Here is a 23551-nt window from a genome sequence, read left to right on the forward strand (position 1 = left end):
CATTTTAATTGTGGTGTATATGGTATACTTTCTAGGGCAGTGATGGCGAACCTTGGTACCCCAGATGTTTTAGAACTATATTTCCCATGATGCTCCACTACAATGCAGAGTACCAGAGCATCATGGGAAATGTAGTTCCAAAACATCTGGGGTGCCAAGGTTCACCATCACTGTTCTAGGGCAATGTTTCTCAACTCCAGTCCTCAAGTACCCCCCAACAGGTCATGTTTTCAGGATTTCCCTTGGATGAAACAGCTGTGGTAATTACTAAGGCAGTGAAACTGATCAAATCACCTGTGCTAAATAATGGAAAGCCTGAAAACATGACCTGGTGGGGTTACTTGAGGACTGGAGTTGAGAAACATTGTTCTAGGACACTCATAGCTGGTTGATTTCTTTGCTTTCCTTATAGGTAAATGTTACTGGAAAAATAAATAAAATGTGTATTAACTGAAAATATACTATATATACTGGATATTACTATTAACATTTGCAAGTGGAGTTTTGTTTTAATATGTTTGATGTAATTGGAGTTGGCAGTTATAATATTTGATATTGTCTTCTAGGTGAAATATGACTTGCTGTATAACTTGTACCACGTGTGCTGCCTGGAGTCTTGGAGCAATGCTGCACTGCGCAGAGCCTATGCCATCTTTATCCTGGTGGCTCTGTTCCTGGTACCACTTGCTGCGATGCTGCTCCTGTATACCCGTATCGGGTATGAGCTGTGGATTAAAAAGCGTATTGGGGACTGTTCAGTGCTGAATACTTTGAGCCGTAATGAGATGGCAAAGATCACCAGGTATATCAACGTATTAATCTTCACATTTTTCTTTCAAGTATTTCAAAAGATTTAGCATATATACTGGTTTTCTAACTGCTTCTGTTAAAAATTTAGTTATTTGAAAACCATCATATTAAAGGGAACTTTAAGAATTAACATTGCTATAAAAAAAAACTCAATATTCATTTCTTGAGTATAGTGCAATTTAGTTTTTGAAGGGAACCTCTGAATACATAGATGTGGAAACTGCCACTGCTGACTTGTTTTTAAAGGTGCAGGCAATTCTGGGACAAGGTCCTCTGATACCTGCTACCCTGGGCTGATACGGATTGTGCTTGCATGTCCACGCATGGGGCTGGATCGAAAGGGAGCTCAAGTGAGTATTAGGGGGCCACAAAGGGGGGGGGGGCTGTACACAGAAGGTTTTTTACCTTCATGTATAGAATGAGAGCCTTTGAAACCACTTTAGATATTTTATTCATTGTACACACTGTAATGTACTGTGACCACCACATCTGCTATTGTGCAGGGATCAGTGAAAGGATCTCCTGTGATTATCATAATTGGCTTTTATGTTGATCACATAATTGGGAACCCTGCTGATTGGTTTCTTGTCATTAGTATGGCACAAGCAGTAGTCAGTGACAGTACAGACTCATAAATTAGGAGATTGCATTCTCTCAAAACAGGGGATTATGCCTAAGGATGCTAATCTACAGTTTACAGTTGGGAAGGATTTTTGTTAAACAGTGTAATTTAGTCATAATAAGAAAATAAGACACAGGTTTTCCTTAACATTATAATAACCCAAACTTACTCTTCAGTCTGGCAACTGAGGTAGATTATAACTAAATCTGAGATATGTCACTTTTAGAAAAGCATAAAAATGTTAGTGTCCGATACAATGAACAGTAAAATTATTTACAATAAATTATAGGTGTTAAAAATGCGTGTATCTTTTATTGTAGTGCTAAAATCCCAGCAACCAAATTTTAAAACTTGTAGATTCAAATGTTGAAAAAAAATAATATTTTAGGTGTACAGAGGCCAAAGAGGTGCAGTTCCCCTTTGAATAGTTGTACATTCACAAACATAGAATGGTACAATAATGGAGTGTCCTCCAAACTCTAAATAGCAGTGCCCTAGCACCACCTCTATGTAATGTCACCACATTCCACAACCAAGTAAAGAGCTTATGTAAACGGGCCTTGCTGGTTTCCTGCACACTGTTGTAAAGCATTTTTGAAGATGCTTCAGTATTTGAGGAATATTCTTTCTCAGTTACGACCTGGGAACTCTCTAACCAATCAGATTTCTGCTCGGTTAGAATCTTTGGAGGACAGGGGAGACATTGGGATCTATTAGACCACCAATGACTCTGCAAAGTATCACCTGCCCATTCTGTCACATGGGGGTTTGTTAACCCCTTGTGTTAGCAACAAAAGGTAAATAAATAAATCATTTTAACCACTTAAGGACCCAGCCTTTTTTGAGACTTGTTAAGTTAAAATCATATTTTTTTACTTGAAAATTATTTAGAACCCCCAAACATTAAATATTTTTTTTCCAGACACAAACATATTTTTCAGATCTTAAAGGGGAATTTCACTCTCTCAATAAAAATGCTTTTTCTTTGGGGGGGGGGGGGCGGCAAACAACTACTCCCCCTCCCAGTGGTCAGTGGCACCTCCCCCCCCGCTGTCTGCCCACCAGTCCAGCACTGAGCCTGTATAGGCAGGTAGTGGATGGCAGACAGCAGCTCTGTTTCCTTTCGTCCATTGGCAGCTTACAGTGTGTGGCTCCTCCCTTCCTCCTAGGCGTCCAATAGGATCACCTGTCTTTTCACCCAATCGGGTGACGGGTCTCAAAACCTGCTTTCTAATTGGCCGGTAGGAGGATCAGTGTTACAACAGTGAATTAATATTTGCTATTGTGACACACCTGGGTGGGCTCCGTTTGCATTCTCTGTGCCCCGAGCCCACCCTCTGGCTCTAATCAGATGCTTAACCACTTCCCACCCGGCCACTGCATATATACGGCCGGGTGGGAGCCGTCTACTCCTGATAGGACGTTCAGGAACGTCCTTCAGAAGAAGCGGGATCGTGCGTGCCCGCGCAGCGGCGCGATCCCGATGTGCTCGTGTCACCCGGACACGGCACATCTCAGATCGGCAGGAGGGCTCTGTGATCGGCCCTCCTGATCACATGACGGCCGTGTCCAATCATGGCCGTCATGTGATGTAAACAAACAGCCGGTTGCTAGGCAATTGGCTCTCCTCTCCTCACACGGAAGTCATCGCTGAGGAGAGGAGAGCAGAACGCTGCAGCTGGCTGATGATCAGTGAGTATGATCTGTTTTTTACAGCTTTTTACTCACTGATCATCAGTCTAGTGTCAACACACCACACAGTACAAACACAGTCCCCACATATGTCCCCAAAACACACATGTCCCCAAAACATACATGTCCCCAAATAATAAAAACACATGTCCCTAATAATAAAAACATGTCCCCCACATATGTCCCACTAAAATCACATTTCCCAATGATTATCTGCACACATATGTACGTGATCACCTGCACACATATGTACATGATCATTTGCGTACATATGTCCCTGATCACACAAATCAATTATTATACACTTAACGAATTTTTTTTTACCAAAAACATGTAGCAGAATACATTTTGGCTTAAATTTATGACAAAATTTGATTTTATTGGATTTCTTTTCAAATAGAAAAAATAAAATATTGTTTTTTTTCCAAATTTCCGCTTTTTTTGCGCTTATATCGCAAAAAATAAAAAACAGAGTCGTGAATAAATAACCCCAAAATAAAGCTCTATTTGTGAAAACAAAATGATAACAATTTCATTTGGGTACAGTGTAGCATGACCGCGCAATTGTCACTGAAAGCGCTAGAGCGATGAAAGCTGAAAATTGGGCTGGGAAGGAAGGGGGTGAAAGTGCCCTGTATTGTAGTGGTAAAAAAAAACACCCCCGCCATTGTAAGTCATGCATCCGGCATCCTGCAAAGAGCCAGACGCATGGATAGGGGGAGGTAGTAATGGATGGGGGGGCGGCGCCCTTAATGGATGGACCGCCTCTGCTAGGAGGGCTCTTTGAGATAACACAAGTGTACAGAAGACACAGGAAAGCTCTAAATTGCCAGATTTGTGCCCTTGTTAAGCAGATAGAATAAAACACTTTCAATTATATATTTAACAAATCGAAAGGGAGCAAACAGGAAAGATTCATTATTAGAGTTTACCAACACTTAGACCCCTTTCACACCAGGGCGTTTTGCAGGCGCTATAGCATTAGAAATAGCGCCTGCAAAACGCCCTAAAGAAGCTGCACCATTGTTTGTAGTGTGAAAGCCCCGAGGGCTTTCACACTACAGCGGTGTGCTGGCAGGACGTCAGAAAAAAGTCCTGCCAGCAGCTTCTTTGGAGCGGTGAAGGAGCGGTGTGTTTACCGCTCCACCACCGCTGCTGCCCATTGAAATCAATGGGGCAGCGCTGTAATGCCGCCGGCAAAACGCCGCTATTGCGGCATATTGCCGGCGGTTTTAACCCTTTCGCGGCCGCTAGCGGGGGGTAAAAGCTCCCCGCTAGCGGCCGAAATGCGCCACAAATCCGCCGCAAATCCGGCGGTAAAACGCCGCTAAAAATAGCGGCGTTTTACCGCCGACGCAAGGTGCGGTGTGGTGTGAAAGGGGTCTTAGGTGTGGTTCACAACTATTAAATTTTTAGTACATTTTCAATTTTGCAGAAACACAGTACAGTCCATTTAACATGGTTTCCTATTAGTCGTGTTCACATCTGTGCATTTCATGGAAAGGGCCAGGGACTTTTTTCTGGTTTTTGTTTGCATAGACTTTGGTGGATCAAAAATGTGTATTGAAAATGTAAAATGCACCTGGAATATGCAAACTGCAACCTTCATATATGTTAGTGGAAATGCCAGGAAAAACAGTCAAAAACCTTCTTATGGATATTAAGCCATTTTACTCTGGAAGCACCTAAAGATGCATTGCATTTGAGTTCCCCTACCCCCTCTGCCACAGAAAAAAAACAACACCCCTACTCTGTGCATGCCACATGCAATTCCCTTTCATTCCCACCACAACATTCTGACATCTAAGTCAGTGTCCAGTATGTATATTGAAATTCTGAGCCTCATGGAGCTTATAGAAACAAGCACACCCAGCTCCTTATTCATATTATCGTATATTAAAATTGTCAGGGCAAGCAGCACATCATACTGTAAAGTCCATTTATGCTGTATGTAATCTTACATTGCCACAGTTTCATTTTTTCTTGGTATGATTACCACTGCCAGAACACAATGCTACATAATGTTATTACAGCGCTGACAGTGGCCGCATGTGTTAGGAAAGGAAATATTATTGGGGCAGCTTAGCCCAAACGGTCTATTTAAAGTGAAATTAAACCTGGAGTTAGGCTTTAATTCATAATTTGTCTTAAAGTTCATCTAAAACTATAAGCCCTTTATAAACAACATTTATTTTAGATATTGTGTAATAGCTTATAACATTTGGGTCTCTAAATGTTTCTAGCAATTCCAGGGATAGCTGCAATTTTTATGTCTTTCTAAAGCGGCAATGATTGGTTGTTAGGAACACCGGTATCCTAACAACTAATGATGTCACATTCGTGTTCAGCCCACAGGATCATGGAAATATTCAAGCTCTTTTCCTCTGGCTTTTTGATGCTAAAGGTATAGGGGCACCAGGGGCGGACTGACCATTCGGCCACTCGGGTACCGCTCGAGGGCCCCGGGCCACTAGGGGGCCACATCAGGGTTGCCAGCCTCAGTAAAACCAGGAACAGTATGTAAAAATCTGTCTTTTTTTTACATCTGTCTCTGTCTCTTACTGACATCCCTTTGGTCTAAAAATCCAGAGATTATAGCTGCCCCACCTCTTCAGTACCTTCTCAGCCAATAGAAACATGTCTGTGTATACTGTGTGTACATGTATGTGTATACTGTGTGATTGTATACTGTGTGTGTGTTTGTGTACACTGTGTGGCCCCATAATCTCTGATTGCCTGGGGGCTCCATAATCTCCTATTGCCCGGGGGCCCCATGAGTTGTCAGTCCGCCCCTGAGGGACACTGTGATATAAGGGTGCAATGTGATGGGAACACCTGATGTAAGGAGGCACTGGGATGGAGGCACCTGATGTAAAGGGGCATGTAAAAGAGCACTGTGATAGAGACGCCAGATGTAAAGGGGCAGTCTGATGCGTATCCATGATGTAAGGGGGCACACTGAAAATTGACAATAAATAGCTTTGATTCACTATGGAAATTGTATGTTGCCTTTTTTTTTTGCTAGGCATAGATGATTACATATATACTAGGATCTGAGTCATTGCAAAAACATTATATTTGGACCTCTGCTGGAAGAAAATTTTACTGACCAGACCTCCTTGATTTTTAATTAATTTCTCCAAAGTATGTTTGTTCTTGTTATATCCTGTATAGCACCTCCAAAAATAAATGAAAATAAAGCCCATGCGTTTTTATTTTTTATATGTTCTGGCCAGTGAATTTTACCTTTTTCTAACTGGACATGAAGAAAAATCTAGATTAAATAGATTTTTTTATCTGCCTACATTTACATAATAAGTTTAAAATAACATATTACTAGGTACAGAAACTGAAGTGTGAACTTTTTTTTCTAGACACAGTACACTATAGATCAATAGCTATCCGTAATCTTCATGAGAGATAGTTGAAACCAAATTATTGCATACAGTACAGGCACTCATATTGTCTCATGTTCTTCATTTTTTTAAATTCAATGTAACAGGCACACAAGTTAACCATATGATCCATCATTGTGCTTTCACTTAGGCCTTTGAGCATCCATAATCAAAAGAAATCAATTTTAAATCATAGGTTTTTGACATGTCCACTGATACAGTAATTCCTTATTTTAAAGAAAATGTGCTATCAGAGATGTTATAGTCCCACGGGAAATACATGGTCCTCAGCTGGTATATAGTAAATCTAAATGCTAATCAGTAACTTCCTGGAGATAAACTGCTGGCAGATTTCATAACCAGAAAAAATAAAACGGTGGCAATTTTAAATTACATAAAACATGCATGGACATTATTGGTGTTATTTGGTCTGCCAATTTTAATATGCTATAACACAGCCATTCTCAACCAGGGTTCCATGGAACCCTGGGGTTCCTCCAGAGGTTGCTAGGAGTTCCTTGAGCTGTGGCTGATGAACCACCTATTTGATGATGCCTACAGAGTTCAAGGTTCAGGACCACTTAGCAAAGCCAGCAACATGACACCAAATATCTTTTTAGCTGCCTTTAAGGGTGATATTATAAACACCACTTTAAGGGGGACATTCTAATATACCACTATATGACCACTAATATAAGGAGCATTGTTCCTATTGAGCCCTGATGATTTGGTTTTAGTAAGGGTTCCTCGAGACATGAATATTTTTGGGGTTCTCTAAGGTTAAAAGGTTGAAAAGCCTGCTATAACATGAATAAGGAGCTGGATGTGCTTGTTTCTATAGGCTCCATGGGTCCCAAAAGGCCAATATATATACTATTGACTCCATCAGAAGTCACAATATTGTGGTGAGAATGAAAATGATGTGCTGAATCTCAAATATTTTTTTTTTAAACTTTCACATTCTGTTTTTTTACCCCATCGTGTCCTGTGAAAATCGCACGACAGAGCTTCAATTTTTTTATTTTTTTTGGTTGCTAGTCTCATATTGAAAATTAAGAGTTTTTAATGTGAAAAAAATTCTTGTACAAGAGAATAAAAATTTGGAAGTGATGTAATGTGTTGTAGTGTATTTGTATTGTATTTTCGAATGACAACTATACTGATTAAATGAAAATGGTGCAACTTGGTATGGTACGAGAACATTTTTGTGCTTGTCCCATCGGATAATATCGAATGAACTGTCATGATTGGCTCTCAAAAACTGTGTACCAACTATCAGATTATCGCGCAATCAATTTGAAAGCGGAATTTTTCATACGATATTCGGATTATGTGTATGGGCTATTGGGCAGATGGGATTTAATTACCATAATCATAGCAAGGTGAATGATTTTAACTTCATACCTTGCTGCTGTTGCATGTACCCACATTGGATACTTTCACGACTTATGGTAGGGAAAAAAGTTGACTGAGTACACAAGAACATTCGCACAAAATCGCCACTGGCCATCAGTCAATAAGGAATGATACGGGGCTGATTTACTTAAAGCAAATAGACATCGCTTGTGTTAGTATGGCAATCTGTCAGGTATTTTTTTTTCGTTCAGCCTGTTGGGCTGAACAAAAAATAATTCTGATGAGTACACAGCCTTTTGTTTTATGACCCAGCTTCAGATAATACTTTGTCCCAACACATCTAAATGCCATGTTAGCTTAAAGAGGAAGTAAACTTTCATGTATTAATTGTACCTATAGGTAAGATTATAATAAGGCTTACCTATAGGTACCCTAAATATCCCTTAAACGTGCACCATTTAAGAGATATTTACTGTATATGCAGCTGATTACGCCATTGGTGCATATTCTCCGAAGGAACAGACACCCGTGCCGTTTCTTCAGAATCCTGTGCCCTGACTGGCGGCGGGAGTGATGCCACGCAGTTCCATTCAGTCACACAACCGAAGTCCTCGGACCCGGAAGGAAGACAGTCGAAGATAGATGCGGCATTCAGTGGGGACAACGCGGGCTGCGTTTGCAGGTAAGAATAACAGAATGTGATAGTATGCGATACACAGTAGCACATTATGCCTTTACTTTTGCAGGTCAGAAAAAAAAAGTTCCCGATAATTGAGTAGCTATACATGGCTAGTTAAAGTTTGTCTATATTGTAGAATTTGACTGTTCACAGAAATAAGGTGATATACGGCAATGATTTTGCTCATAGTTCCACTTAAAGAATACAATCCACTGAGCCTGATTTACTAAATCATAAGCCGTATCCTGTAGCATCAAAGAATATTTACTACGGGCCTTTTTCTATACACCCTATTATAACTACTAGCTGCGTTGGTTTCGGTGACAAAAGCAAGGTTAACAAGAGTAATTTTATTATTCATGGTACAGATTTTCAATAACAGAAAATTTTAATTGGATGAAATAATACTGTCACATACCTGATAGAACTCCCTGAAGTGTGAATTTTAATGATGATCAGTTCACTTAAAGTGGCTCTAAAGGCAGAAGGTTTTTTTTTTTTTACCTTAATGCATTCTCTGCATTAAGGTAAAAAACCTTCTGTGTGCAGCTCCCCCCAACCCCCCTTATATATACCTGAGCCTAATCGTGATCCAGCACAATGCATGAGAGCTCAGACACAGCAGCAGGAGCCATTGGCTGCTGTCAATCACAGCTAGTGAGGAAGAAGCAGGGGTGGGGCCTGTGTGTGTCATTGGACACAGAACACAGCGAGGCAGTGAGCCTGCATGAGTACCCCATTATAGGTTTGCACACGGGGCAGTGATGATTCCCCAAGCTGCCCCCACAACCCCCCCCCCCCCAACTCACAGGGCTGCTGGCTTCCCTTCACTCCTCTCCCACTGGCTGCTGCTTTGAGGGGATGTTTCTGGATGGAGACTGGGGAAGGGGTCGGTAGATATGTCATTTTACCAACCCCTTCCTCTTCTGAATGAATACAGTGAGTGATTGGTACCAATGGCTCCTGTGTTCATTCATAACTGAAGCATAGTAAACTGCATGAGGCTGCAAAGAAAGGGACTGGGAAGTCTTTCCTCAGTCCCCTTCTCTGTCTCAAACGTGACCCCTGATATTTTACCAAAGCCCCTCAACTCCTAAAAAAATTTATACACACAAACACATATATATATATATATATATATATATATATATATATATATATATATATATATTACCATAAAAATAATAATGAAAACGTGTAAAAAATCATTTAAAAAAAAATTAAATAATAAAATAAACTACTGACACTGACCTCTGCCCTACTGACAAAGCCCACTGCTGTACTGACTGACACCAACCACTGCCCTACTGACATATCCACTACTCTACTAACACCATCCACTGGCCTAACACCAACCAATGCCCTACTGACACCATTCACTGCCCTAATAACACCATCCATTTTTTAACACATTTAAAAATGTTTGTTCACATTTATTTATAAGAGTGTTTCTATATATATATATATATATATATATATATATATATATATATATATATATATATACTGTAAATACACATGCACGTGTATTTGAGCCCTGGGGTTCGCACCCTAATACAATAGGCTGTATACACCTATGGATTGCTATGAGGGAACTCAGCAGGAACGCTGGGGACCTGAGAGGTGGAAAATTGGGGTTCCCTATGCAAAACCATTGCAACATTTTATACTTGCCATGTTTGTTATTTTCATTTTTTTAAGTACAATCCTTTCTTTTATACAATTTTATTCAGGCCACTTCACTTTTTAACTTTGCGAAAGACGGCTACATCGCGGGCATAAATTGCTGGGAGGGCGTACATAGACGTCCTCCCGTGCTCCCGCTGAGCAGCCTGCCCTGTGATCATTGAGTCCTTGGGACCTTGGTACCACGTGATCATCTGTTAGCCAATGACAGCTGATCACGTGATGTAAACAGAAGCAGGTAATCAGATTTTTTTTTATTAGTGTGAGGAGAAAAAACAAGCGATTACCGGCTCATGTAAAAGGGACATTGCTGCTAAGCAGTGCTCTCCAGTGCCACCTGCCAGTGCCCACCAGTGCCACCTACCAGTGCCCATCAGTACTGCTAAATAGTGCCTACTAGTGCCACCTACCAATGTCCACCAGTGCCACCTGTCAGTGCCCATCAGTTCTGCCAATCAGTTTCCATCAGTGCCACCTATCAGTGCTGTCTATTAGTGCCACCTACCAGTGCCCATCAGTGCCCATTAGTGCCAACTATCAGTGCCACCTATCAGTGCCCATCAGTGTCACCTATCAGTGCAGCCTCATCAGTGGCCACCAGTGCCACCTATCAGTGCCTAATAGTGCAGCCTATCAGTACCTATCAGTGCAGCCTACCAGTGCCCATCAGTGCAGCTACATCAGCACACATCAATGAAGGAGAAAAATTACCTGTTTGCAAAATGTTATAACAAACTATGAAAACGTTTTTGTTTTTTTTTCTAAGTTTTCGGTCTTTTTTTGTTTGTTTACCTAATAATAAAAAACCCAGTACAGGCGACCCCCTAGTTACAAACATCCAACTTACAAACAACTCCTACTTACAAACGGAGGGAGGCAACAGGAAGTTACAGGAAATCTACCCCTAGGAAGGGAAATTCACTCCTGTAAGAGTTATTATGGGAAAAATGTGTCTCCACTCATGCTTTAAAACAAGTCCAACCAGTCCATGTTTCCACAACAACCCAAAATTTTCAAAATCCAATTGTCATTGGGACAGAAAGGGAGGTGACATCTTCTGAACAGGGGTGGAGACAGCAAAACAAACATTACAGGGGTGATAACCCTTCCCTATGCTATCTAAAGAGCTTGGAAATAGTTTTTTGGGCTGGGACAGACCTTATCTTGTTTGTAAACCGGGGACTGCCTGTAGTAATTACATACCACCAAAAGAAAGCTTTGTGTGAAGCAAATGATAAAAATGTCATATGGGTACAGTGTAGCATGACCATGTAAATGTAATTTAACCACTTACAGACCGGGCCATTTTGCTGGTCAAAGACCAGACCACTTTTTGCGATTCGGCACTGCGTCGCTTTAACTGACAATTGCGCTGTCGTGCGACGTGGCTCCCAAACAAAATTGATGTCCTTTTTTTCCCACAAATAGAGCTTTCTTTTGGTGGTATTTGATCACCTCTGGGGTTTTTATTTTTTGTGCTATAAACAAAAATAGAGCGACAATTTTGAAAAAAACGCATTATTTTTTACTTTTTGTTATAATAAATATCCCCCAAAAATATATAAAAAACATTTTTTCCCTCAGTTTAGGCCAATACGTATTCTTCTACATATTTTTGGGAAAAAAAAAACCCAATAAGCGATTATTGATTGGTTTGCGCAAAAGTTATAGCATTTACAAAATAGGGATAGTTTTATGGCATTTTTATTAATCACTTTTTATTATTTTTTTTACTAGTAATGGCGGCGATCAGCGATTTTTATTGTGACTGCGACATTGTGGCGGACACATCGGACATTTTTGACACATTTTTGGGACCATTGTCATTTATACAATAATCACTGCTATATAAATGCAGTGATTCCTGTGTAAATTACACTGGCAGTGAAGGGGTTAACCAGTGGGTGGCAGTGTAGGGGTTAAGTGTTCCTAGGGGTGTGTTACTAACTGTGGGGGGGCTGGGCTTTTGTTTAGTGAACACTGATCTCTTCTCCAATCACATGGATCAGAGATCAGCGTCACTAGTTGCTAGGCCGGATGAAGAAATGCTGTTTACACGGCATTTCCTCCATTCAGCCGTCCCATGAGACGATCGCGGGTATGCCCGCGGCAATCGAGTCCGCGGGACCCGCGACCGGACTCACGGGGGTCCCGACCGGCACCTGAGCACGCCGCCTGCGGCGCACTCGCGATGGCAGGGCGGCATTGAAGATTGGACGTACCTGTACGCCAATATGCCTGCCCGTGCCATTCTGCCGACGTACATCGGTGTGCGCTGGTCGGGAACTGGTTAAAGTGTGACAGCGCTGAAAGCTGAAAATTGGCCTGGGCAGGAAGGGGGTATAAGTGCCCAGTAAGCAAGTGGGTAAGTGATACATAAAAACGCAAGGATTCAGTTTAAGAATGATAAAAGTGAGAAAAATGTTATGGTCACTTAATCCTTCCAGGTTACCTTTTCAGGGAAATCCTTTTCCACAAACCCTTTTCTGGCAGAGTGCTGGCCACACAACTTTTAGGCTGGGTTCACACTGCAGTACGGAGCGGCTCACAGCAGGGGTGGTGCGAATATTTTGCTGAATTCAGACCTGAAATGGACCAGAAGACGTACAGGACTCCTGTGCAATTCAATCTGCAGCCATCCCGGAGATGTATGAACTGACTCCATACAGAGCCCGTCACAATCTCCTGACATGCAAATATGATGTGGGGGGAAACCGCATCCAATTCGCAATAGTGTGAACTCAGCCTCAAGCTTACAGTAACAGAATTTGCAGTGTTTCTTGGGCGATAAAAAAAAGAAGTTACATCACATTTTTTTAAATTTCAACCCTGTTTAGAAAAAGCCAATGCTATTTGTTTTATGCTGTATTTTACTGCTGTTAATTAGGGGAGAATTTGATTTACAAATGGATTTTACCTGCATATAAATAAGTGAGTGAATTTTTTACTCATTTCCACTTGATCGTGAAAATACATTTTTCATTATTTTTAGATGAACTGTTCCTACAACACTATGGGGGTTATTTACGAAAGGCAAATCAACTTTGCACTACAAGTGCAAACTACAAGTGCAAAGTGCACTTGAAATTGTACTGCAAGTGCACATGGAAGTGCAGTCGCTATAAATCTGAGGGGTAGATCTGAAATGAGGGGAAGCTCTGCTGATTTTATCATCCAACCATGTGCAAGCTAAAATGCTGTTGTTTTTTTATTTTCCTTGCATGTCCCCCTCGGATCCACAGCGACTGCATTTCCAAGTGCACTTTGCACTTGTAGTTTACACTTGTAGTGCAAAATGATTTTGCCTTTCGTAATTAACCCCCACTGTGTCTACAAATTCCAAAAACATACACAAGCAAATTCACTGTTCCCAGTAAATTGCTGAAAAATAGCTTTTTTTAAGATATTCCCTATTGCCAGCAATATGGCCTCCTAGATAATGTTGTGCTTTGAAACATTGGCTACTGGCAGGTCATTCAACCCAATGCACAAAAGGTAATTTGTGTTTGAGTAGTGCATTTTAGTAGTGGCCAGAAACAGCTAAAGCACAGCAAATGAATGCACAAACATGCCCACGTTATTATGTTGCTACAAACATAAATAATCTACAGTAAATGTAAGATCACATTTTTAAAAGGCTTCAGTGACAAGTACAATTGTACATTGCTAGGTAAAAGGACATTTATCGTTGAATGCTCTAGCTCGAGCTATCGGACCAAAAAATAAGTGGAGCAGGGGCAGCAGCAGCAAAGCAATTATCACCCTCAAAATTTAGCTGTCACTATAATGATGGCAGACAACTGTGTGGTTTCTTAAATAAATCTGCCATCTTCCTGAAACTGTAGCCATACATTGGAGGTTCATCAATGTACCTTGTTTTCATTTTTCTTAGTAAAGAGCCAATAAGGTAAGTTGTTCCCCTTATAGAGAAAATTACCTACCTATATATTAACAATTTCGTGCCATTTATTTCTTTTTTTTGTTTGAGTAAAATTGTGGTACAAAGAGAAATTTAAAAAATAATGAAAAAGGGTCTTACAATATCACAAATTGTATATAACTGACATATAGAAAATATATATGTACAATCTTATGGTTTTGGTGCAAATACATTTGTATAACCTAAATATAGAAAGATGTATTAAATGTACAATTCTATTCTTCCTTTTTATTAATTTATTTTTTTGATAGACGTTACAGAATTTAAAAAGGACCAACACAGTTGGTCCTTTTTGTAAAATGATGATATATGATGTTTATAAAAAAGTAACTTTTGACAATATTCGAATGTCATCATGCAATTTACTGATTTATGAAACGTGTTGTTTGCTTCTTTATCAGGAAGAAAAAACGAGCTGTAATGATGATGGTCATTGTAGTCCTTTTCTTCACAGCCTGCTGGGCACCCTTCCACGTGGTTCACATATTATTTGAATACAGTAAGTTGTGTGCATGGACCGCACATTAAGCGTAGGAAGAAGGGTATAGAGTTAAGCAGTATGTGTGAATTTGGTCATTCCATGAAATAGAATAATGTTACATTACAGTATGTAAATAATAAATCCAAAAGGCATTTTGGTGAATCACCTGCCCCTTGACTAGACTAGAAAAAAAATATGGATCTAGTCACAGATAGAAGCAGGGCTGCTATTAGGAATCCCAGGGCCCCATACAGCCTACCTGACAGGTCACCCCCCCCCCCCCCCTCAAACCTTTCAGAACAGTATTTTCACAAAAAATATACTAAAATCATTGCTGGTGGATACAAACATATCATACGTTACAGACTTCCTATAAGGTTAATATGACAGAACATATTTGATAAAACATAAAAATCATTTGACGGATTTCAAAATACTGAATTTCTTTATATAAGCGTTTACTCTTAAAAATAAGTGTGAAATGCAATGTGTAACAAGATGTCCGCTTGCTGCCTTCCCACTGTTTCCTTACTGTGGGTGAGTCCGGGGTGTAGCAAGATGGCGGCAACGGAACGTCACTTCCGTTACAAAATCTGACGGGTCGTCTAATCTGACAAAACACCTGCCCCAGGACTTATAATCATGGCCTCCAATTTCTGTGATACACACACCTCTGTTGGTCAAAACTTTCTGGTTGATCTTCGTCTATTTTTGTCACTTCCTGTTCACTGGACTGAAGTGATGATGCATATTCATAGTTTAATTAGGAGGCTGGAAGCAGACAGGTGACAAAGGAAGCTGAATTGCTCAACCAGGAAGATGACTTGCTTAATTAGGAACTACATGTGACACCTAACTGGCTGTGCCAGGTTTCAGCTTATCTCTATTTAGAATAGAACAGAATAAAATATATGACATTTTCCACCTCTTGCAATTATGGCTTCAATGCGCAGTGTTAATGTGTTGTGAATAATTTCACTTCTAGTACAACCGTATTAGAATTAGAGAATGTTTTAATAAATAAATAATGACCTCCGTCCTATTTTTCACCTTACTTACTGTCCACAGATGACTTGGAAGAAGAATACGATGATGTCACAGTAAAAATGATTGTGGCCATTGTACAAGCTGTTGGGTTTTTCAACTCATTCAACAACCCAGTGGTTTACACTTTCATGAATGAAAACTTTAAGAAAAGCCTGGTGGCTGTGCTGTTCTGTCACTTTAGAGTTCAAGAACAAGCTGACAAACGGGACTCTAATAATCTGGAGAAGCCCAAGGTTGGTACATCCAACTTTCCCCATAGGAGAGAGGGAAGGAGCCCTCACAGTCAACTCAGTGCAGAGAACTTGGAGCTACGTCTATGCGAGCAATTTTCAGCTGCCAAACTGGAGTCTGTCACCTACCCTCTTGTGAACTCTCACAAAGACCTCCTACCCAATGGACAGTCTGCATAATCACTGCTAAACCAGGGATGGGCTTTCAGTCAAAGGAAGCTTTTTACCATGACAAAAAAATAATAGGAAATAAGAACCGTGACATTTACAAAACTTTTGTTCACTTTATACTTAAAGGGCATATTTCTTTCCTAATTGCCCCAACCAGAACATGCGATTTCAGGCAATATTTCTGCTAATTAAAGGCTGCAAGTCAAATAAGTTAAATAGCTATACAAGTCTGGAAACAGGAGACAACCCCTCATGCACTACTTAGTCCTCTTATCCTTTTGGTAGTCATATGGCTCCAGAGCATGCATTCTGAAGTTCTGCAGATCAAGCTCTCAGGGAAAAAGAGAAGAAGAACAGTTTGACACATTAGCTGTATATATTGTGTACAGTCCAGTCAGGAGTTATATGTGTGTTTTTTTGTATCTAGTTTCAACCAATTTATTGCCTTTCTTGTTCTTTAAAGACTTAATAAAATTGATTTAAAAAAAAAAAACATTATTTTATTATCCTATGAGAAAATGTTATTTGTATGGTACTCTAGTGGTTACCAAATGTGTCATAAGTATAGAAAAGTATAACTACTATTCCAATCCACACAAACACAATCAGGAACTAAATTGCTTAAAAAAACCTTTTCTTGTGTTGATGCCTACTGCCATCAATGTATGCTGAGAGAATGAAAGAAACTCTCAGAACATACAGTACCAATATCATCTTTATACACTATTTTCTATACTAGAAAAGAGTACACTAAGTACAACAGATGTAAACTGACTTTTTTGTTGTATAAAAATGTATTAGGTTTCCAAGTTTTACAATAGAAAAAGGCATTAAATGTAACCAACAGTGCAGGAAAATAGCACAAAAAATGGGACAAGAAAGGCACACTGTATCAATGGTTGTAAGAGCACAATGGCCCATATCAGCGAGGTTAGAGGTAAAACGGTACCCAACAGTATACATGAGAATCTTAGATGAGAAAGTCAGTACAATACCTCAGGTGATAAGGGTTGCTCTCTGCTGGCAATTGCCCAAAATACAATGTGCAAAGAAGGCAGGAAAAAGAACAAAGAAAAAAGAAAAAAGTATAAGGGGGGGAGAAATAAGGGGTGAGAGTAAGAAACGTTACAGGGTAGACTTGCCTGGGAGAAAGCAAGAAAGAGGGGAAAATGAGGAGGGGTGGGTTGGATGGGTCTCTATCACTGGGTTCAGCCAGAACATTGCACCATTGAGTTGCTATACAGGTTCAAATTTAGAGCAAGATCACCTGGGTATTATAGGCAATTGGTGTGGGTGTCCTCTAGAAGGTGGAGCTGAGCTTATCATGTACTATCGTGCTCTTAAGCCTCTGTCGCACTTCATCAAAAATTAGAAACGTTTTTTCTAGTCAGGGTTTGCTGGGCAGCTAGGAAAACGAACCCCACCAGCTTCCTCTGGTTCCTAGTCAATGATGGGTTTGGTTCATGCAAAAGTGCCTCACAGGAGTTTTCGGGTTAAAGTGAAGTGGACAGATCTGATCATGTTATATACCCATGTTCAAAACCTAATTGCCTTGGGGCAGGACTACTAAATATGAAATAAAGTGCCTCATCTCTATAGCAGCCGAAGCACATATGGGATACTGATGGGTATATTTAGACATGTGGTCCAGGGTAATGTACCATCGAGAAAGCAGCTTTTAGGCATTTTCCTGAGCAAAGATATTCTAGGAGGATTTCAAAGAGGCTAGCCAAATCTTTGTCCATGTAGGATGGTCAGGGGTCTTGGCTAGATCAGCTGCCCACTTCAGCGTATAAGAGGAAAGGCCAGTGCTTATTGAGTTGATCAAAGCAGTGTAGAGATTGGAAACAATGCCTTTCAAGTGGGGATTCTTTCCATAATGATTTTCGAAAAGGGAGTTAATTGGTTGGGAGGTCCCTCATAGCAACAAAGCAGGCTATGGACATGGGAATTAAGTTGGATATAATACCGTTTGCTGGCAGTTGCCAGTGTTCTTCTAAGTATTGGAGAGATTTAACCCCATCAAGAGCAAGAAGTTAGTAGACATATCTGAGTCCTTTCCTATGCCACTATCTGAAGGTCAACTGGTTTTCATATGCAGGGTGGAACTACGGAGTGTTTAGGACACCTGAAAGAGGTAGATGAGAGGAGATTAGTCTGCAGGAATATTTCACAGTCCCATACATGTAAGGAATGCAGTGGACTTGGGCCATGAATCCTGGGTCTATAGGTGGGAGGGGTCCAGAGAAGATTATAGACCGGAAAAAGGGAGTATTCTGCTACTGGAAAATTAACCCAGATTGGTCTTTCAGAAGAAGTATGAAGAGAAACCATGGGAGCGATCTGAGCCACATTATAGTAGTGTTTTGAATGTGGTACTGCAAAGCTGCCTTGTAGCCTATGATGGTAAAGGACTGGGGCCGACAGTCGCGGTCTGTGACCTTGCCAAATGAAATGCATTATTTGTGCTGCTCAATACATAAGATGTATACTGACTTTTTTTTTACATCATAGGAACATAGAGTCAGTTTTCACAGGTGTAATATTCTACAAATGAAGAGTTGTTTAAGAAACATAATAAACATACTTTATTAAGAAACATAATAATTATACTCATAGGATTGGTTCATAACATTCACTGCATCCATGGTCATTGTAGTTGATGTACAGTACATGTAGGAGGAGTGGGGAACAATGTTTTTTTTTAACAAACGTGAAATTGTATTTTATATGGTCAAATATAATATTATGGCTAGAGATAAGTATCAGAGAGATAAAAGTGACTCTAGGGGGGTGCGCGCGTGCTGCCGGGGACCAGATTATGTGCTGATTGGACAGAGGGGAGCCAATCAACGGGTCCGCCAGGCCACCTGCGATCATTTCCGAGAGAGGCAAAACAGCTGTCTTCCTATGTAAACAAAGCAGATCGCCGGTCTGACAGGGGAGAAGATGGAGATTTTGTTTTTCTGCTAAGCAGGAACATGGATCTCTGTCTTCCCCCAGTCAGAGCAACCCCTCACAGTTAGAAAGCCCTTCCAAGGAACACATTTAACCCTTTGCTTGCCCCTAATGTTAACCCCTTACCTGCCATTGTAATTAGTACAGTAATAGTGCATATTTTTTAACAATGGTCACTGTATTGGTGTCACTGGTCCCCAAAAAAGGGTCAGTTAGGTGTCCGATTTGTCTGCGACAATGTCACAGTCCCGCTATAAGTCGCTGATTACTGCCATTACAAGTAAAAGAAATAAATAAATAATAATTCCATAAAAATATCCCATCGGCTGTAGACGATATAACTTTTGCACAAACCAATCAATATATACATATTGTGAGGTGATAAAATACCAATAATAGAAATCTCTATTTGTGTGGAACAAATGTAAACCATTTTTATTTGGGAATAGCCTCGCACGACCACGCAATTGTCAGTTAAAGTAACACAGTGCCATATCGCAAAAAATGGCCTAGTTATTAAAGAGGTAAAACCTTCCGGGGATGAAGTGATTAAAGACTTTTTTTATTTTTTATTACTGCTCAGTGTTGATGGGTTTGCGATTGATTCCAGTTCATGAATGACCACATTTTTACACTGCTTCACTGAAATAATTAGTGAAGTGCAGCAAATGAACTTCACGTAAAATACTGCTGACAGACCTGCTTTGTTGAGATCCAACACATTCCATTTCCCTTTAGGCCAAAGTGTGCTCTATATACACCAGGGAGTAGTATATAGTTTTTTCAGCTTGCATCAATTTTTTATCTGGCTTTCAAACATACTTGCATCAATACACTAACCGAGTTTGCTTTGGTGGCTTCATAAGTTGACCTTGAATATATAAAATGCAAATACCCCATGTCAAGTAGCGGCTTTGATCATTTTTTTTGCATGACTTGAACCTGATCTGCATTGCACAAGTGTACTTGGCTCCACATTCACTCTCCTATAATTTATAGAGGACAGACATGGCAACAATAAAACATAAAGATAATTCTTAATTCAAGTGAAACACCACTTGAAAGACCACTTCATGAATGTGCATTAGGCTACCTTACAAAGGTGGTGCGAAATATAGAATATAGATTCATGAATATGTGTTGAGCATATTGTCCCTGTTATCATTCAAAGTCATTGAGTTGGTAAAGCCCCATCATTGGCGTTAATTAAAGCAGGAATTACATTGCATCTCCACTTGATACAGACTTTTGCATTGTTGTTGATAATGACTGTTGTCAGGGACTCTGGCAAGCAGATCTATTTCCACATTTTATATAATTGTATCTGACCAAGCTACAGTTCTCGTAATCCAAAGCTACCCATATACCCCTATGGTTTCTTTTTCAATGTTTTATGGACAGATTCTGTATAAGGAATTGTACCATTAACGTATTATGAACATGCTGGATAATACAAAGATCTTCTAATGCTGCGTACACATGATTGGATTATCCAAAGTCCGCCAGAGCTCTGCCGGACTTTTTCTTCCCAAAAGTCCGGCGGACTTAGAAAGAAGTCTTGACTCAAAATTGTCCGCCGGACTCAGCAGTCCGGCAGACAATCCGCCCATCTGTGTGCTAGTCTGTCGGACTTTTGAAATGAACGGACTTGCCCACACACGGAGTAAAGACTGTTCATTTTGAACGTGGCTCCAGGTAGCCGGGACTAGCGAAGGAAGTGAATGTCGCCGCCTCCATCACCGAGATTGACACCTCACTAGCCCCGTCACCTGTTATGGAATTAAAGGGGAACCCCTACGCCGAAAAAACGGCGTGAGGGTCCCCCCAATGTCCATAGCAGACCCTTATCCCGGCCAGTCAGAAAAGGGGGTGGGGATGAGCAAGCGCCCCCCCCCCCCTCCTGAGCCGTACCAGGCTGCGTGCCCTCAACATGGGGGGGTGCTTTGGGGAAGGGGGGCCCTGCGGCCACAGTCCCGTCACAGTCCCAGCATCCTCTGGGTCTGTGACATCATAAGGGGTGGGGTCACCATATGACATCACCGGTGACCCCGCCACTTATCCCTATATAAGTCGCTGCACAACGCAATAAATGATAAATAACACAAAGTCTCTTGTGAAATAAATCCAATAAGCTTCCAAAAAAAGGGCTTCCCCCACCGTGATCCACTAGAGAGATCCAAATCTGCTTACCAGATGTTAAAGACTCTCAAGAGTCTTACCTGCATCAAGGAATAATTTGCATACTGATCATCTCATCAATACCCTGGAAAACAAATCCCTGGAAAGCCACTCCCTGGAAAGCCTCTCTTAGCCAGATGATTCCTTAGTACCATCAGCCACAAAAGGTCAGTGCGTACAGGTAAGTACCCAAAACAAGAGAATCATATGCTCTACATAGTGTGAAACCTTACAGAAGAACTTTATTAGATAACAGTCAGGGACTGCTTAGCAACCAGCAACTAAGCAGTTGAATGAACAAAAGTTAGGGTTTTAGGGAAATGTCACCAACATGAAAATCAGTTTAGCTGAAATCACTGCACTAATCCCTATTGGTGATGAAGCAAAGATAGGATCTCTCCTACCAAAAAACATTTTTCTCTGAATACCAATGTAGCACTGACCCCCGAAGGAGCTGCTGGTTTTGTTGCGCTTATCATTACCTTCTTGACCTCGCCTCCGTCTAGGGTTTATTTTAGAAGATAACACAGTTTCTTAATAAAGGTAGAGAGTTAGAAAGAAAGTTCAAGTACTTTTGGAACTGCAAAATCCAGAGAATAAACATTTCACAGCTGGATTCTCACAACCTCCGGATAGACCTCCTCTCACTAGGCCTAGCAGCCAGCAGGGTGTTAAGTAAAGCAAAGTCTCTGCCACAGACTTGGATGTAGAACACTTGAGAAATAAAAGTCTCTGCCACAGACTTGGATGTAACCAAGGGACGTAGATAAATTTAGAGAACTCTGATACTGTACCAGTATCTCTCAGCCGGTCCGGCGATACCGTAAGATACTGTTCGATCCACCAAGTGTCCTTCAACTGAGCCTCCAGGTTCCTTCTGAGAAACCAGCCTTACGCATGGCCTTCTCCCGAAGAGTCCTCCCCTGGATGCTCCTCCAGTAGCTGGGCCTCTCCCTAGATGAGACGGCACCGGACCACCTTTGAATCATTATGGCCTCATACCCATTCAGGCCTGTCCCTGCAGTTGCTTCGGCCCGGGCTATCCAGCCCCGAGGCTTGGAATTGCATGGATCCGCACCCCATGCCAGGAGGGCCATGGTGGCTGGTCAGGAAGACCAGGACCGAACAGACAGAAAATCTCTTCTGGACCGGAACCCAGAAGCACGTGAGCACAGTACCTTAAATACCACCTCCCAGAATGCACAGAAGGAAAATACTCTCACTAGGCTGGTTCCAAAACAATGATGGTACTCAATACACCCAACTAGGCTGCATTCTACCACTTACTGGCGGTGACAGCGACACCTGCAGCCAAGGAGAACTCAGTGCAATCCAGCTAGACTGGTACTGAAACCACAATTTGGCAAAATTAGCCCTAAAACCCAACTGTGGTTTTAGGAATATTAGTTTTCAAAAACATATAGCCCGTGCTCGCCAGGAGTCGGCGCTAAACCAACATAAAAAGTTTTTTTTGTTTAAAAATGACCTGCAGTTTAACACCACAGGTCAAAGGCAGGCTACCTGCAGGCTGCCTATTGGCTTCTGCCATCCTCCATTCTCCCAGCATTATTTACCCAGGACCCCTCTGGTGTCATAGGAAATGTATCCACCAGCCCTGAACTACCTGGCTTTGCTTTGCCTGTACTTTCTCACTTGCTGCATTATTTTCCTCTTTGACCAGTTCCAAGAGAGGGGTTCCCTCTCCACATGTGCCCGGGACCATATAGGTTGCTGGGAAAAGTGCAGGGACTCTAGGTAGCGTGTCGTTGTCAGGGTGATCTAAGTTAAGTGTTACATCATGAGGGAGCCAGAACTATAAGCCTATGCTTATAAGTCCTGCTCTTTTGACATCAAGTTGTAGTTGCCATGGGGTAAAATTTAAGTCACTATTGGGCAGATATAAATAAGCTTAAAAAGAGGCAGAACCTAAGTTGAGAAACCCTGCTCTATAGTATACATCTCCACTCCACCCTTGGCAGCTATATAAAAGGTTATATAGGGAGTTGAGAGATGTAGCCATCACAGATAGCAATAAGAAGAGTAATGGCCTACATGAAAATAATAGGGGTTTCAACTGCAGCCCCTGACACTTCCCAAGGGCTGCACAATAGTGGTGCATTGAGGTATCTTGCATCAAGTTGATCAGCCCATTCAAAGTGAATCTGCTGCATCTTGGCAATATACCACAATACACATTAAAGAGAAAGTTGGAGCCATTGGCGTCAGTGACCACAATAATAACTCACAGTACTGGTGGCAGTGGTATTACCCCCCCCCCCCCCTTATGCTATTTACCCCCTATTCCC

At 41.1% G+C, this 23551-nt stretch overlaps 1 protein-coding gene across 1 annotated transcript in view; it reads left to right on the forward strand.

The window, feature by feature from the left end:
- Positions 1 to 16607, forward strand: part of LOC143960661 (pyroglutamylated RF-amide peptide receptor-like) — a 218575-nt gene extending 201968 nt beyond the window's left edge. Inside the window, exons 4-6 of the mRNA XM_077469454.1 lie at positions 567 to 802; positions 14582 to 14679; positions 15730 to 16607. Of these exons, the coding sequence (XP_077325580.1) occupies positions 567 to 802; positions 14582 to 14679; positions 15730 to 16118 (723 nt within the window). The 3' untranslated portion in view covers positions 16119 to 16607. The remainder of the gene's footprint in view (positions 1 to 566; positions 803 to 14581; positions 14680 to 15729) is intronic.
- Positions 16608 to 23551: the final 6944 nt, after the last annotated feature.

Source organism: Lithobates pipiens, unplaced genomic scaffold (assembly GCF_037356315.1).
Source record: "Lithobates pipiens isolate NorthernLeopardFrog02 unplaced genomic scaffold, aLitPip1_a1.2 Scaffold_8, whole genome shotgun sequence".
NCBI classification, from domain to species: domain Eukaryota; kingdom Metazoa; phylum Chordata; class Amphibia; order Anura; family Ranidae; genus Lithobates; species Lithobates pipiens.